The 17195-nt window shown below is 42.7% G+C and overlaps 1 protein-coding gene across 1 annotated transcript in view; it reads left to right on the top strand.

Moving 5' to 3' along the window:
- OVCH1 (ovochymase 1) overlaps positions 1–17195 on the top strand; it is a 53874-nt gene that overhangs the window by 23988 nt on the left and 12691 nt on the right. Inside the window, exons 14-24 of the mRNA XM_077807512.1 lie at positions 1874–2002; positions 2476–2547; positions 3155–3335; positions 3881–3953; positions 4703–4898; positions 5755–5912; positions 7183–7339; positions 8927–9031; positions 13475–13696; positions 15909–16034; positions 16580–16718. Of these exons, the coding sequence (XP_077663638.1) occupies positions 1874–2002; positions 2476–2547; positions 3155–3335; positions 3881–3953; positions 4703–4898; positions 5755–5912; positions 7183–7339; positions 8927–9031; positions 13475–13696; positions 15909–16034; positions 16580–16718 (1558 nt within the window). The remainder of the gene's footprint in view (positions 1–1873; positions 2003–2475; positions 2548–3154; positions 3336–3880; positions 3954–4702; positions 4899–5754; positions 5913–7182; positions 7340–8926; positions 9032–13474; positions 13697–15908; positions 16035–16579; positions 16719–17195) is intronic.

The following is a 17195-nucleotide window of genomic DNA, read 5'->3' as shown; positions in this document are numbered from 1 at the left end:
TGTGGGATGGGGACAGAGTGCTTGGCACCTTGCAGTCCATGGTGCTGGTTCTCCACTTTGTTTCCAGCTGCTTTGTTGCATTCAAAGAAGGTAAAAATTAAAGCTGGTCAGGGAGACTTTCACAGAACTGTAGTCTGCTGGACTATGCAGGTCTGTCAAAATTGAAACACTTCATGAAACCTGACCAGTTTTGCTGGACTTTGTTTCATAACAAAATTGGGGGGAAGGGGAGGTGAATCTACTAATGTCAAAATGAAACATTTTGTTTACAAACATCTTTGTTTAGAATCTTTATTTTATGATCTAAAATTCAAAGTCTCTCAATCAAAATAATACCTACCTTTATCTTTCAGGGTGAAATGTGAGGGGATATACTTTATTGAACCAACTTCTCTTGGTGAAAGAGAGACGCCTTCAAGTTACAGAGCTCTTCAGCTGCAAAGCGTCTCTTTTTTTTACCAACAGAAGTTGGTCCAATAAAAGATACTACCTCACCCACCTTGGTCCCAGGATAGCAGAGAGAGAGCACAGCTGTAACAATATTGTGAACAACATTTCACTCTTAAATTTGCAGTTTGGAATATTCCCTTGAGAATTTTGAAATTTGGGGGTTTTGTTCCAAGTAAAAATGAAGCCAGACTTCAAAATCTCAATCCTTTGTGACATGGAACGGCTCTCCTCCACACAGCGTGAGTTGAAACACAATTCACGGAGTCACATTTCCATTTTGAAGAAGAAAAATAACTCTGTACTCAAAGTGGGAGATGCTTACTACAAAATTTCAGGACAATTTTTAGACAGCAGACTTGTACCTGACTCCAGGGGGAGGAGGGGAAACTAGTACAATGGGAGGAATGAGAGGCAAGAAATTCTGAATTATGATCCTGGCTTTGCCACTTGGCCTTGGGCACGCCAATTCTCTTCTGTTTGTCCATCTGCAACCTGATGGTCATCGTACTTCACATGTCTTTTAATGTGATGTATAAGGCTTTTTTAAAATAAATATTAGCACTAGAGTGGACCAGAAAACCACAAAAAAATTGTGAAGTCTTGGAAATGTTTTCATTTTCAATCAGGACAAAGTCACAGATTCAAATAAATTTTATGGGAGCTAAATTCTATTTTTTTTTTTTTTTTTTTAAAAAGTCCTATTGGGGAGAACCAAAACAGAACTTTTTAGCCTTTTCCACGGACTCCCAGACTCCTCATACAGTGATCCTGGAAGCTCAAAGAGCTCTTATTTAGATTTTCTTGAGGAAAATCCTAAGTTTCCAGCAAAATTTTTGGGGACTCGTTTGTTTTCAAAATCCACATTTTCTGTTGGAATATCATTTTGGTGGAAAATTTCCAAGCAGCTCTAATTAACAGCTGGGCACTAGGGAGACTGGGTGCTTTATATAGGCACAGAGAGAAGGGGAGCTGTTGGTTCTACTCCAGGTCCTCAAAATGGTGGCTGACGTGTGTTTGCAGGTTTAAGAAGCATTGAGTGCCCATCATATACAGATGGCAAATGCAGGTCTTTTTAAGAGGCTCTCTTGGTGGGAGGCACTTATGCAGCAAACTTGTTTTATGTTAGTTTAGTTCGCATAGTGGGAAAATTAGGAGGTTGTCTCGTTCCTGAGAGTATATAGTAGCTTAATTTGGGCCTCTACTTCCTTCTCCTTGGATACCTTTCGACTGGACCTGGCAAACGTCTTTGTTTCAGATTTTAAAAGAAAAATCCACCCACAAAATGGCTTTTTGAGCCAAGTGAAAATTACAAGTCCCTGTTTGGTTTTTCCTCCTGTGGACATAGTTTAGCAAAGCTGGAAGTGAGTTTAAAGTGATATTCTGAATTTTAAAAGTATGGGGGTTTCCTCACTTTTTCTTACAGCCAATCTGTGTGGGTTCTCAATCCCCAGCCCAATTCTGAGCCCTGGCAATGAAATGTTAATACATTTTGAAAGTGATGGGGAGAACAATTTCAGAGGATTTAAGGCCAGATTCACCTTTGTTCCTTCAGGTTGGTAGAAAGACCTTTGTTTATGTTTTCTGAATTCTTGGTCTTATTTTTGAAATAATCCCCTTTAGCTATGCTGGGGCAGTTAAAGATGGAACAGTTTCTACTGGCAGAATTCAGTTCTTTCAACAATGGAAAGGAATCAGAATTCCCACACTGGGAACACCGATAGGACACTGACCATTTTTGTTACCTGAAACTCGCAGACTCTGGCTTTCTGAACTACTTCTAGAAGCATCCCATCCAGAGACTGCTGTCCTATTACAGCAGTGGGCGCGGGAACATGAGGTAACAGTTCCCTGCGTAACTGCCGTTGCTTCACTCTCTTATATGCCAGCTGCTAACATTGAAGGATCTGGCCTTCACTTGTAGGAGTTCCTTCTACAGGGTTGGGGCTTTGTGGGGAGGAGGAGGAGGAATTGGGGCCATGACTGGTGCCTTGGGAGTAAAATAGATTCCATTTATTCTGTCTTCAGCAGAAGAAGCTGAATCAATAGTTGCAGAACCAATTGTTCTACAGACGGCCACTCCAAAGAACATCCCTTTAGGTAAGCTGGTAAAAAATTCATTGTAATGGGCTGGGTCAATAGTTCTTCCTGACTTATAACCAGAGGATCCTTAGGAAATAGACTGCAGTGGTGTAGGTGCACATGGGATCTAGGATTTCAGGGTATGGGGATGTAAGGTATACACAGTAAGGAGGTATAAAGCATATTCAGAGTGAAGAAATGGGGAGAAATGCCCACTTTTCTTTCAGGGGTTGTGCCCATCCAGTGCCACATTATCCATCTAGTTTAATCCTTTCTAACCTTGATTTGGTGAGGAAAACTTGAAATTGATCCATGTATTTATAGGATGGGAGAAAGATACTAACATCTACGTCTGGGCCTTGTTTGGTCTTTGCGGTATAATATGGAACCTCTGTCCATAATTCAAGTTCTCAGCCACCTACATCAAGCTTGCATTTCTTCTGCTCAAAATAAGTGACCACACCCAGCTGCTATCCCTACAAAGGGTGCCTGCTATACTGCATCTTTTTGGGGTGTCTCTGCTTTATAGTCTTAGTTGCAAAGGAAACAAATGTGATAGATGCAAAGGAAGAGACAGTCTTGGAAGTCAGTGTTGCTCACTAGCTTTCTGGCTGTTGTGTTGCAGATGTCTGTGGCTTCCCCCCGTTTAGTCCCCAGTGGCTGTCCGGACGTGTTGTTGGGGGAGAAGAAGCATGTCCCCATTGCTGGCCTTGGCAGGCAGGCTTGCAATTCTTAGGTGACCATCAGTGTGGCGGTGTTGTCATCAGTCCAACATGGGTACTCACAGCAGCCCACTGTATACAATCGTGAGTAAACCTGTCTGGCAAAGGCTTCCCTGTGCTTCTATGTGCACAGATATTCTTTTTGGGACAGTGGTATGTCCCCTCCTCTAGGATAGAGAAACAATGCTGAAAAGTACCCATACTCCCACTTATTTCAGAGTAGCAGCCATGTTAGTCTATATTCGCAAAAAGAAAAGGAGTACGCTGTAGCTCACGGAAGCTTATGCTCAAATAAATTGGTTAGTCTCTAAGGTGCCACTAGTACTCCTTTTCTTTTTACTCCCACTTATAAAACTCTCCTTTGCTTGATTCCAAGGCTCTGTTTTAGCCTTTGAAAAATGTTGGCTCAGTGCGGGAGAGGGGGTTCACATGAAATTATGCCTGGTGTATTTCAGCAACTTCCACTTGTAAAAGACTTTGTCATGGCAAAACTCTGACTCGTCAGTCCGGGAGCTAGGTGACTAATTAAGCTGGTACTGAAGACCAAGCAAAAGATGCTCAGTATGCTGAATAAGGCGTATGTAAGGCTGGTTATGCACAGATTCAGTGCATTTATTTCTATTTTACAGAACAAACAGACCACTGCGTTGGACTGTCATCGTGGGAGACCATGATAGAGCCCTGAAGGAGTCAACAGAACAGGTAGAGACTAAACAAAACAATCTAAAATGTGGATTGTGTTGATTCCTCTTCCCTGCTTCTTTGTAATAGATCCATGTGCATTAGTTAAAACACGGTGCTAACAAATAAGATGAAATAACCAAAGAAAGGTGGGTATCTTGGGTGACCAAAGGGGAAGAAGAGCATTTGAAACAAAATAGTCTGTGGACTTGCATGGCAAACCTAATCCTTGATGATATCTTTTAAGGCTTTCTCTTTTTAATATCTTTTTTTAAAAAGTCTAGTAGATGGCAAAACACAAGCCGTGGTGCTTTCAGCATCTTGCTGTCTTAGTGTTGGGCAATACAGCTTCCTACAGAACACTTGTTGACCGGTGCCTTTCTATGCATTAAGTTGAGTCAAGGGGGCAAAAGCATAGGGATGTTGCACCAGTGCATGTTGGCCTTCTGCAAAAACTCATCAGGCTAGTTTAGCAAAATGAAATAGAATCCTCACTCCTAAATTCAGGGGATTTTAATACAATCTCTTCCATTTGTGGCCAATCTGTAACCAAGAGTTGGGGGATATACGGCTCTGACCTCCAGAGTCCTGAACCTTCCCTGTTCTAATCTGTTTCAGTCTTCTCTAAACTGACACCAATTTGTGTCTCTTCCAAAATGTACTTTAAACCCACCTCCATTTTAAGGTCCATTTTCAGTTGTATCTTCCCTGGTCCAGCTTCTTTGAGCTCATCATTTTGCTTTATTAATGTTTGATCCTGTTTGGTACAGGTGAGAAGGGTGAAAACTATTGTGGTGCACCCTGATTTTGATACAGTGAGCTATGACTCAGATATTGCGCTGATCCAACTGGATGTCCCTCTGGAGTTTAACACTGTTGTGAGGCCAGTATGTTTGCCCAACAGCACGCAACCGTTATTTTCCTCTGTTCTGTGCACCATGACTGGCTGGGGGAGCACCCGAGAAGGTATGTAGTATGTTCTTCTCTAAATGGGCAAAAAAGATGGAAGTGTCTGTGGAGATTCTACCTCTGTCCTGCATCTCTTAGCATCATTGTAGGGTGTGCTGAGCACTATGATGAGTGGGGAGCAGATGGCAGGATCCACAGTTCTTCCTACGCACAGGTGATTTTAGCATTTAGGAGCTTTCTACTATCACTGTGCAAAAAGATTGTATTTCTTACATGTTGCTTATGGACTGGCTGATTTGCAGCTGTCTAGCTATAATTAGAATAGTGTCCAGGACTGCAGGCCTAGCAGTTGCTCTTAATTAAAGCTCCCAGGCTTTTGCTTTTATGTTCTGGGCCCTACTTTCTGATTTGTAGGGAGTGAGAAGCCTCTCAAAACATCAAAGGGTTAAAATGATCAGGGCACTGAGGAGAGGCTCATGAATGAGGTATGTTCCTTCGGAGACAAACTTGGGGTAGGCTGGGGAGACATTAGCTAAAACCTTGGCTTTTTCCAGCAGGAGCTGTGTTTTGAGTCAGTTGGCTGAACAATGCCAAATTGAGCGTCTACTACTGCTCTGAAATGGCTGTACTAGACTGTTGGCAAAGGGGATCTCCACAGTCTGACATACTGTGTACAGGCACCCGCCTGTATTATTACATAACCAGAAGGGTCAGATAACCTGGTGGAAAGTCCAGTTTCCATACTCAGCTGTCTGGTTGGATCCAAATTGTAGCTATTAGCAAGGGGACATGGGGAAACGTGTGTTTTTAGCCAACTTCATTCTGTTTGTTTCCATCTCCAGTTTTGCATTTTCAGCAGTTCTTTAACCCTGCAAATAACTTACAATGTTCCTCTGCCAACTTCTCTCCACAGCAGATGGAAGCCTCGCTAGTCGACTGCAGCAGACACAAGTACCCATACTTGAGAGTGAAGTCTGTGAGAAAAATTACTATTTTAATCACCCTGGAGGGATCACAGCTAGGATGCTTTGTGCTGGTTTTGCTTCTTCTGGAGGGCAGGATTCCTGCCAGGTGAGTCGCTGCTAAATGCAAGTACCATTGAAGATGAGTCTTGGTGATTGTTTTCTGCTGTATTTTAATATGGTAGAATGTGTTGGGAAAACTCTGGTAGAGCAAATCCTACAAAAAGGCAGCTGCCCCCGATAACTGTCTACAGCAGGAATGGGCAATGCACAGAGCATCAAAAGAACAATCAACACAATTAGCCCAAACTAGAACTGAATTCAAAACATGGAGCTGGAGAAGCTTAGTGGCAAAAACAACCATTGGTGTATTTGGGCTTTCAGCTGTAACTGTGATTGAGCCTGAGTAACTCTGGGTGAGGGGATGTTCTTCCTTTTACGTTTCTTGACTCCTAACCAGTGAATAGGTGGCAAAGCCAGGTTAGAATATTGGGTCATGCTTTTTATATTAGTGATATGAGAGAGTAATGTTAATAATTGTTCTAGAGTCCAACCGGTCAATAGGTTGCTTATAACAGTCTATAACACCTACTAGTGTGCTTATCTCTCTAATACAAAATATTCATGCCCATGACACATTTCATTTCTGTTTACCTTTATTAACCCTTGATAAACTAGTAGCTGAAGGCCTGTTCTGTTGCATGGATATGGCAATTGAGCCAAGTAATATACTATCTGTGCAGTCTTCCTCACACAACCAATGAAACTGATGCATGCAAATTAGCTGTGTAGTAAGGGTGGTGATTGGCTGTTATCTATAGCACAGTGGTCTAGGAGTCCTGGCAGGGAATAGATACATGTCTTACAGTAGCTGACACTGCACAGGTGTCATTTGTCAAGTCAGAATGGCTGTGAACTTAAAAATAGACAGTAACAGACTGCAAAACCTGGTGGTGATTGAACCTGGTGGTACTCTAAACAAAAAGAGCTACAGCCATTGTTGCTGTTTACATCAGTTCACCCTGATTCTACAAGTGTGCTACGTTTCAGAGTGACAAGCTTGGAATCTTATACAGATTATAAATGGAATCTTTATATAAAATGTGACTGAATTTAGTACCTCCTGATTCTGAACCCTATGTTCAGTCTTCCAGACCACTTTGCCTTACTAACAATCTGATTTATTGAATTAGCCATCCTAGTCCATGACTAAGAAACCAGGAGCATGAGCTGGGCATACTCGGTACTCATATTCAAACTTTTCCTCTTAGCTATGGTCTGTGACTGCTGTTAGCTTCTGTGGCTAAGAGTGTAGAAGACACATGAATGTAGGACGTTTCTACTAATATTCTAAAGTCCCTCTGTTTGTGTGCTTTCAGGGTGATTCTGGTGGCCCATTGGTTTGCCATCATGAAAAAGAGCCATTTATTCTTTATGGCATCATCAGCTGGGGTGTTGGTTGTGCCAGGCCAAAGAAACCAGGAGTTTATACAAGGGTGAGAGTCTTCCTGGACTGGATCAAATCCACAATAAGAGGTAAATATCCTTCTTTCCTTTAAGCAGTGCGTCCTAAAGGCAGAGCTTTCTGGAAGTATTCAAAGTATTTTGTGGATAGCAGATGGAAAAATACCATTATTTTTCATGAGATATGTGGAAAAAAATACATAAGTCTTGTGTTTGAAATTTCCTGTAACCTTTTCCACCCCCACATTCCTCCCTGGAAACTGGAAAAATTTTGGTTTTAAAAAGTGATGGGGTGTTTTTGTTTTTTGGGGGGGGGGTTCATATTTTTGTGTATTTGCTAATTTTTTTTTTTTTTTTTTTTTTTTGCTGGTTCTAAATCAAATAAAGTGGCTGTAGGGGTGGAAAAAAAACATTTTTTCATCCAAAAACAAATCGGGCTGACAGATTTTTAGAGACTCAGAACTTCTGGGATAATCTGAAATGAAGTACAATGCACCAGTACACACCAAACTCGAGACAAGTGCATTTTGAACACTTCAGAGTATGTGCTGTACAAAGAGTAATCAATAACACAGCTCACTAGAGAGTGACTATAAAATACAGTATGTGCCTCTTAAAAGGAAGTGGACCATGTTCTTTACTGTGCAAGGAACACTTAGAGGTGAAGGGAAGAATGTGTGTTTGTGTGTGGTCTCCTACTTGGTATCCTCACAAACCGCCATGCCTATGGAATTGGGATGTTTCCCTAACTGAAATAGAGCAAACCACTTCTTTCTTCCCCACAGCAATTTCACTACTGATGTGGCTGCCATGCATCCCAAGGGATATTCCTAATTATCCATCCTGTATCTTGTCAGCCTAGTTCAGGAGGATGCAAAACAAAAACCTACTCTGGTGATCAAAAAAATCCTTTTGATATTGTAGCTATGTGTGACTCAGCATAATGCTTTTATATATAGATATATTTTAAAAAATTGTATACCAGCAGAACTGCAGTGGTGGCAAATACAGCTCTGTTCCACATCCTGATTTTTGGCATAAGGGGTTAAAACTATTCAGTTGTTGGCCTGCTTAGAGCAGTCATCAGCCAGTGCCTTCTCATAGAATAAGCATGATTTTTACACCTACTGTTAACTCAAATGAGGAGGAAGAAACAAATTTCAGCCTTTTTACAGTGGTCACTACTAATTCAGGATTGTTAAGTGTGGTCCATGAGGGTAGCTGTCTCCAATCGGCTCCCCCAGATGAATTGGAAGGTGGTTAGAGGTCTCTTTCATAGTGGAAGATCTAGTATCGATGGTTGTTGGGCATTAGCTTTCTATAGTTTGCTTTTTCATGAGTTTACCCTAAGATAACCAGTCTCAGGAAGAGAAGTGCACAGATCTCCACCTGTAAATCAGTTTCTATGATGGAGGTTTTACTATCGCTTGCTTATGTTCACTTTTGCCTCTATAGATGGTTTCATTTGAAAGGTTTAGCATTCCATTATCACTTCATGAGCAAGGCTATGGTCAATCTGACTCTTGGTGGGATGTCTTAATCCTGTGTATGGGTACTGTCTGGTTTTCCCACAAAGCTGTCTCTCTACAAATTACACATAGCCCAGGACATCTTTATTAAACTGTCCTAGTAATAGGCATGTTGTACCTCTCTCTACAGAGATTGAACCAAATGCGCTTCAGGTAAGTAAGAATGGACATGAAACCTTAACACAGACACCAATGAAACGGCCTACAAAGCTAACAGGAGCTGCTTACAGACAAGGTAAAAACTCTCCTGCAGCTACATTCAGTTAATAGTGCTGCTTGACTGTCTCTTGCATACCCTTGTATCCTGTGGAAAGTGGTGGATCAAGATTCAGCTTGGTAGTACAGTACAGGGTGTCAAGCTAGGCAACTGTTGCCAAAGTATATAAAGTCCAAAAACTTTGTAATTACAGTGGATTTCTTGCAATTGCCTATTGACGAGATCATAGGGTTAGATACATATAATCCTCTTTTAACTCCCAGACTAGTGCAGACAAGCTAAGAGAATCTATCGTTGTAGGAGTCTAAACTGGGGGCAACAAACAAAATTACTTGTTTTCTTTTGAATTCCATCAACCATAAGCTATTTTCCTCAGTGACTTTTTTCCCTTTTTTAAAACAAACACAAACCTTCTTGCTGTTTTCCTTACATTGCCCCACCCATTGCCATTTGATATCAGCCACCATGTTCTCGTGCCCTTCCAGCCCCATACTACTAGCATAACTGCCAATCAGAAAACAATTTCCATCCTCCTTTTAATATTGCTTGAACTGTTGGCCAAGGGATTCAATATATTTTGAAAGTTGGCTGTAGAATAAATTCTCCATTTTCTTCTTTCCTAAGAATTTGGCCCCTAACTAGTAGTTTTTCTCACAGGATTATGACTTGCTTGACTTAAAATACTAATTAACCCTCATCCTTGTAAGTTAGGTAAATGTCAGAATGCCCTTTTCACAAACCGGTAAACTAGGGAGTAACCAACCCTGTTTGGGCCAAGAGCAGGGACTGAACCTGCTCCTTTCGGAGCTAACGGCACGGAATGCAGCCACTTGAGTTGAAGGACCAAGTCCCCTATATGAAAGCGGTAGCAGACTTTCAAAACTCTTATATGGACCAGCCTCTACTGTAATGACCAGTTTCTAATGTAGGTAACCTACATTTTCCTTCATGGAACTTGCTCATTATTGTAGGTGATCTTAAAAGTAAGTGACAGCACTGGGACTAACCCTTTGCATTCCTGAGTCAGCAAGGATTTCAGAAAGACCCATCGTAGTTAAGATTTTTTGGCTCCAAACACAGTTCCGTTTATCCATGGTGCTAGGAGGCATTTTGCACCATCTGCTTTCAGAATGTTCTACTGAATAAACCTTGGACAGCTTTCTTTGAGAGAGAGAGAGAGAGAGAGAGAGAGAGAGAGGACACAATCAGAGTGCATGATTTTAAAGCACCACCTCTCAGGGCTCTGTACTCTGAGGAGGAGACACAGGGAATGCTTGGCTTTATTTTTTTTGGAGGGGATGGGGTGGATGAGAGCAGACCCAAGTACATCCAGAGAAGAAGGATCCTTTTGTGGTTAAGGCACTGGACTAAATCAGAAGAACTGGATTCAGTTCCTGCCTCTGCCCCAGATGTCCTGTGTGATCTTGGGCAATTCACTGAATCCTTTGTACCTCAATTCACCATCTGTAAAAGGTGTAATATTTCCTGTCTGACACCCTTTGTCAGTCTTGTCTATTTAGACTGCAAGCTGTGCAGGGCAGAAACAGTCTCTTGCTGTGCTTATGTACAGCACCTTGCATAACTGGGTCCCAATTTTGGCTGGGGCTTAGAGGCTACTGTAATACAAATATGATGATAAACAATTTTGGCCCTTGACTCAACCTCTCCCACCTGCCGCACACTTCACACACACAAAAAGCTTCTCTACCACAGATGAGCAGAGAGCATTGAAGGAAAAGAATGGTGAAAACATGGAGAAAAAGCAAAAGAACCCTTAAACCAAGACGCTGTCTTTGGCAAGGTCCCAAGTGCTATTGCTCACTGTTTTAAAAATCCAGCCTGTTCAGGAGTTACTACCGCCAGCTCAGCTCGCTCGCACTGTTACCAGAGAACACAGGCAAGCAATATGTGCCTCTAAGCCATGGTAACTGGCTAGGGTCACCAGATAGAAAGTGTGGAAAAATTGGGACATCTGGTCATCCTACAACTGGCACTCATGCTGATAGTTTCAGCAGAGGTCAGGGATTTGAATGGCCATAGAGACTGAAATATCCCTACAGAATGGTGCCTCCAGGACAGTGTGGGGGCTATGATAGATGCGTATAAAATCATGACTAGTGTGGAGAAAGTAATAAGGAAGTGTGTTATGAGAAGGAGTAAACAACAAGAACTGGGGGTCACCAAACGAAATTAATAGGCAGCAGGTTTAAAACAAACAAAAGGAAGTATTTCTTCACACAACGCACAGTCAACCTGTGGAACTCCTTGCCAGAGGATGTTATGAAGGCCAAGACTATAACAGGGTTCAAAAAAGAACTAGATAAGTTCATGGAGGCTAGGTCCATCAATGCCCATTAGCCAGGATGGGCAGGGATGGTGTCCCTAGCCTCTGTTTGCCAGAAGCTATGAATGGGCGATGGGATGGATCACTTGATTACCTGTTCTGTTCATTCCCTCTGGGGCACCTGGCATTGGCCACTGTCGGAAGACCGGATACTGGGCTAGATGGACCTGTAGTCTGATCCATTATGGTCATTCTTATGTAGTGGGTGGGGATGCTCACACAGTTGCTAGCAATGCAGTACCTCTTTTTCATACAGAGAGCATCAGTTACCAGCATAGCGACCTCAGCATTGGAGTCATTTAATTTGCTTAGATGTAGAATAGAGGTGGGGTACATGCTACTTCCTTTGGGTTCCTAGCCTAACCACCCAGCCTTCTACGCTGTGAACTGTAAACTTTTCCCCGTAGTCAGCATTCCGTGCTCATGCGTAATGTCTGGGGTGAGGGGTGGTGAGGTCAATGCTAGCATTAGCAGGGATTTCACAAGCTTCAGTGGTGGAGGAAATGACAAAGTACAAACGCTACTACATAGAGATTATGGCTTTTAAAAGATACTGCTGTGGGACGCAAAAAGCCCTATTTTATACAGGATTAAAGGGGGACACAGCTCTGACTGGCAGTTTTTTGTTTGTTTACAACACTCACACAGATGCTTCAAAATATTTCCCTATTGATTTGGTCTCTTTCCACTTGAGAAATGCTGCATTTGATTCCCCTTTGTGTGCATGGAGCACAAGCCACCACAGCTCTGTTCTTCTTGTGCCCTTATCTGTGTGCTTTATAAGCAGGGAAAGCGTTCTTTGCTTTCCCAGAAAACATCCACTAACTTGCTGAGCCTGTTGCCTAAGGCTGGACAGGTTGGTAAGAGACCAGTGTCAGACAAAGAATAAATCATCACACTGGAAAACTGTCCGGATCAATGAACATGTGAAGGCTTGAGCTGGATAGCTTTGTTAGGTTTCTCCCCATTGTATACCCAGTTCACTCTGGGACTGTCCTGAGTCATTGGCTGTTTGGATGAGCTGTCAGGCCAGATTTGCAACTCTCTTTTGGTCTCCCCTCTTAAAGGCCTGGCAAGCTGGGCACACAGTCACTTTGGGGATGTTGCCCATCTTGCTTCTAGTAGCTGGATTGCTGGGGCTTTCTGCAAAGCACTGTGCTTGCCTTTTAGCATTGAAAACTCATCCTCTGACTGTACCAGAGTGTTTCACTTCTATCATTCCAGGCACTAGAGACCTGGGGAATGCTTAAATACTAAATTATGGGGACTATACAATATCTTTATTAGGGAGAAGCAAAAATTTGCCCTCGGTTACACCTGTGCATTTCAACTGGCTTCAAAGGACTGCATGTTTGTAACTGAGGGCAAACTTTCTGTCTTACTAGAGAGACATTTAGTGCCCTGGGTCTCAGTGATGACTAGAAGACTGAAGCAGTAACATGCAGTACTAACAAGCTATTTCCCATTGGCAATATTGTCCTCTTAGCCCTGGTCTACACTAGAACTTTAGGTCGAGTTTAGCAGCATTAAATCGATGTAAATGTGCACCCGTCCACACGAAGAAGCCCTTTTTTCCAACTTAAAGGGCTCTTAAAATCGATTTTCTTACTCCACCCCTGAGAAGTGGATTAGCACTTAAATCGGCCTTGCCGGGTTGAATTTGGGGTACCGTGGACACAATTCAACGGTATTGGCCTCCAGGAGCTATCCCAGAGTGCTTCATTGTGACCGCTCTGGACAGCACTCTCAACTCCGATGCACTGGCCAGGTAGACAGGAAAAGAACCGCGAACTTTTGAATCTCATTTCCGGAGACTGCGGGAACTGAGGGATAGCTACCCACAGTGCAACACTCCGGAAGTCGACGCTTGCCTCTGTACTGTGGAAGCACTCTGCTGAATTAATGTACTTAATGCACTTAGAGCATTTTCTGTGGGGGGACACACTCGAATATATAAAACCGATTTCTAAAAAACCGACTTCTATAAATTCGACCTAATTTCGTAGTGTAGACATACCTTTAGGATCTCTGATCTAAGACCTAACTAATAGGAGTTGTAGAGCAGCAAAAACTCTTTCCCAGTGCTTCTGTGACCATCATATGCTCTTTCTGTGCAGAATGTCCATTGGAAGTGGAGTTAACAGAGCCCAGAGGTTTCTTCTCCTCCCCTTGCTCATCAGGCTCCATGGGAAGTTTGAATTGCTCTTGGGTGCTCAGAATGTCTCCCAGAGGCATGGCAAAGCTCACAGTAAAGCATCTGTCAATACCAGCCTCCCGGAACTGCCAAGTGGAGCTCCTAGGGATATATGAAGAGGGCCAAAGAGGAAGAAAAGTAGTAGGTAATCAATCATCTAGCTGAAGCTTTTCTCCTCGGGATGTTGAATCTTTTTTTAAAACTGGCCAGTTTCCACAGAGTGACTGTGCTGGCTGCAGGCTGAATTTACTTTCAGCTAAATTTTAAGGCCCTATTCTCTGCTGAGTGACCTCAACAGAAATAAGTCAAACATACAATGCATCAGTTTAAAGCAGCAGAGAGTCGGGCCCTTAATCGAGTTGTACAAATGGCAAGGGAGGGTGTGTGGAAATCATGGTGTAGTATTTGAATAGATTAGACTTTCTGGCCTAAGTCCGTGTTTCTTGACTTTTTTCCAGGAGATGTACCCCTTACCTGAAGTAAAAACGTTTTTACAACCCCCCCCCACTTACAGTTCACTTTTGTAAGAAATGTAGTAATGATAATGATAGGGTTATATACTTATGGCTTCTGATTTTAGTTTTTAACCAATAAAACACCCCTGATCTAAAAATAACCCCCCCCAGTGATTTCATTATTCAACCAACGTGGGAAATGGCTACTTGTATCTAAAGGTTTGCCTATACAGCAGGAGAGTGGGGTCAGGGGAGAGAACCTTTTGAAGTGATAATCAAGGTGGGCCATTTCCAGGAGTTAACAAATCAGCGGCACTGCTATGGGTACCCGCATGGCCCCACAGTATGCCAACATTTTTATGGCTGACTTAGAACAATGCTTCCTCAGCTCTTGTACCCTAATGCCCTTACTCTACTTGTGCTATATTGATGACCTCTTCATCATCTGGACCCATGGAAAAGAAGCCCTTGAGGAATTCCACCATGATTTCAACAATTTCCATCCCACCATCAACCTCAGCCTGGTCCTGTCCACACAAGAGATCCACTTCCTGGACACTACAGTGCTAATAAGCGATAGTCACATAAACACCACCCTATACCAGAAACCTACTGACCGCTATTCCTACCTACATGCCTCCAGTTTTCACCCAGACCACACCACACGATCCATTGTCTACAGCCAAGCTCTACGATACAACCACATTTGCTCCAACCCCTCATACAAACACCTACAAGATCTCTATCAAGCATTCTTAAACTACAATACTCACCTGCTGAAATGAAGAAACAGATTGGGGTACTCTTCTGGCTCTGTCAAAGTCACCTACTACAGGACAGGCCCAAAAAAGAAAATAACAGAACACCACTAGCCGTCACCTTCAGCCCCCAACTAAAACCTCTCCAGCGCATCATCAAGGATCTACAACCTATCCTGAAGGATGACCCATCACTCACAGATCTTGGGAGACAGGCCAGTCCTTGCTTACAGACAGCCCCCCAACATGAAGCAAATACTCACCAGCAACCACACACCACACAACAGAACCACTAACCCAGGAACCTATCCTTGCAACAAAGCCTGTTGCCAACTGTGCCCACATATCTATTCAGGGGACACCATCATAGGGCCTAATCACATCCGCCACACTATCAGAGGCTCGTTCACCTGCACATCTGCCAATGTGATATGTGCCAGCAATGCCCCTCTGCCATGTACATTGGTCAAACTGGACAGTCTCTATGTAAAAGAATAAATGGACACAAATCAGATGTCAAGAATTATAACATTCAAAAACCAGTCGGAGAACACTTCAATCTCTTTGGTCACTCGATTACAGACCTAAAAGTGGCAATTCTTCAACAAAAAAACTTCAAAACCAGACTCCAGTGAGAGACTGCTGAATTGGAATTAATTTGCAAACTGGATACAATTAACTTAGGCTTGAATAGAGACTGGGAGTGGATGGGTCATTACACAAAGTAAAACTATTTCCCCATGTTTATTCCCCTCCCCGCCGTTCCTCAAATGTTCTTGTCAACTGCTGGAAATGGCCCACCTTGATTATCACTTCAAAAGGCTTCTCCCCCGCCCCCCCAAATAGCTCACCTTAAGTGATCACTCTCGTTACAGTGTGTATGGTAACACCCATTGTTTCATGTTCTCTATCAATATAAATCTCCCCACTGTATTTTTCACTGAATGCATCCAATGAAGTGAGCTGTAGCTCACGAAAGCTTATGCTCAAATACATTTGTTACTCTCTAAGGTGCCACAAGTACTCCTTTTCTTTTTGTATTAACTGTGTAACTATTTATGCAACTAAAAGTTGCACTTAAAGGATTTTTCTCCAGAGCAGTTTCTAATATTTCTCCTTTTGCCTGGGTTTGTTTCTCTCCTAGCTGAACTATGTGGTGTCCTGCAGTCGCCTATGACCTTTCTGAGTCCTGGCCCTGTGGTGAAAGTGGTGTTCCATTCTCTGACCCTTGCTGCCTTTGGCATTGAGTACATGGTCTTCAGAGTCCAAGGTATGGTAAGGTGACACACGCACTGCTCAATAGAGAGATGGCTGGTAGAGAGTGAGCTGAACCATTTGACCTCCACTTCAAACTAACCTATAAAATTTCAGGACTCTGCTTGCTTCCAGAAGGCAGTAGGGTGGATATAGAAGAGGGGACTCCCTTCTGGGGGAACCAAGTGAGTTCTTATTGAGCACCAAAATAGAGCTCTCATTTTACTGAGTCCTACATGAGAAATTAGAAAAACACAGAATGAAGAAAGCTGGAATGACCCTAAAATTGGCTTTGATATTTCTTTTTACAGAGAACATAAATAACAAGCAGAAATGTCTTGAATAATGGAAAATAATCACTATTGGTATCAAATTAGTTGGCTGTCCAACTGTGTTTTTGTTTTCCAGACTAATTTTAATTTTAAAATGAGGCATTTTAATTTTCAGCTTTCTTTACATGGACTTTAATCTTCTAGGGGCAGTCACGTGGTATTGTCTGGGCCATTGGTGGAAGTGTATTTAAAAGACAGGTGCAAATTGAATCCCAAAGCTTCTTTCTAGGGCCAAAGATTGGAAAGGCAGTGAAACGCCCCAAGGATGTGGACCAAGAATTGTTACGCTGTAGGGATGTCATTCTCACAGACCTGGAAGGATTGATCCAGTCACCAGGATATCCCCATGGCTATCCTAACACCACCAGGTGAGAGTGAACTTGTTTAATCCTGTTTCTTGGAACCTCTTAAATTAGGTTCTACAAAACTGTGGATGATCTGGGATGAATGAATATGACTTCTTCCATATCTAACTTCTGTGTTTCAATACACATTTTTTGAAAAACTGAACAGGTTCCACAATTACCTTCTGTGGCTCCTATCTGCCTCTCACGTGAAGGCATGGTGATCAGAAGGGCTAGTGCTACTACACCCTTTCTAACAATTAGTGGCCAAATCTGGCATCGTTCTGGTGAAACCATTCATCATGTCAGATGAAATGCTGAAAGGGGCTCTCCCTCCCCGTCCTCTGGCATAGAATAACTCAGGCAAGGTGGTAAAAAGGGCAGTTCCTAGCCCTTTCTTCTCCTAGCTTTTCCCACTAGGAGGGAGCGGTGAGTAGGGGTGGTTGCTCAGTGAAGTGTTAGGCAGCGAGGAATCCTCGTTGGCATTGGTCCATCTTGTTT

Source organism: Eretmochelys imbricata, chromosome 1 (genome assembly GCF_965152235.1).
Source record: "Eretmochelys imbricata isolate rEreImb1 chromosome 1, rEreImb1.hap1, whole genome shotgun sequence".
Classification (NCBI taxonomy): domain Eukaryota; kingdom Metazoa; phylum Chordata; order Testudines; family Cheloniidae; genus Eretmochelys; species Eretmochelys imbricata.
The sequence above is the reverse complement of the archived record's forward strand: the minus strand, read 5'-3'. Positions and strand labels throughout refer to the sequence as shown.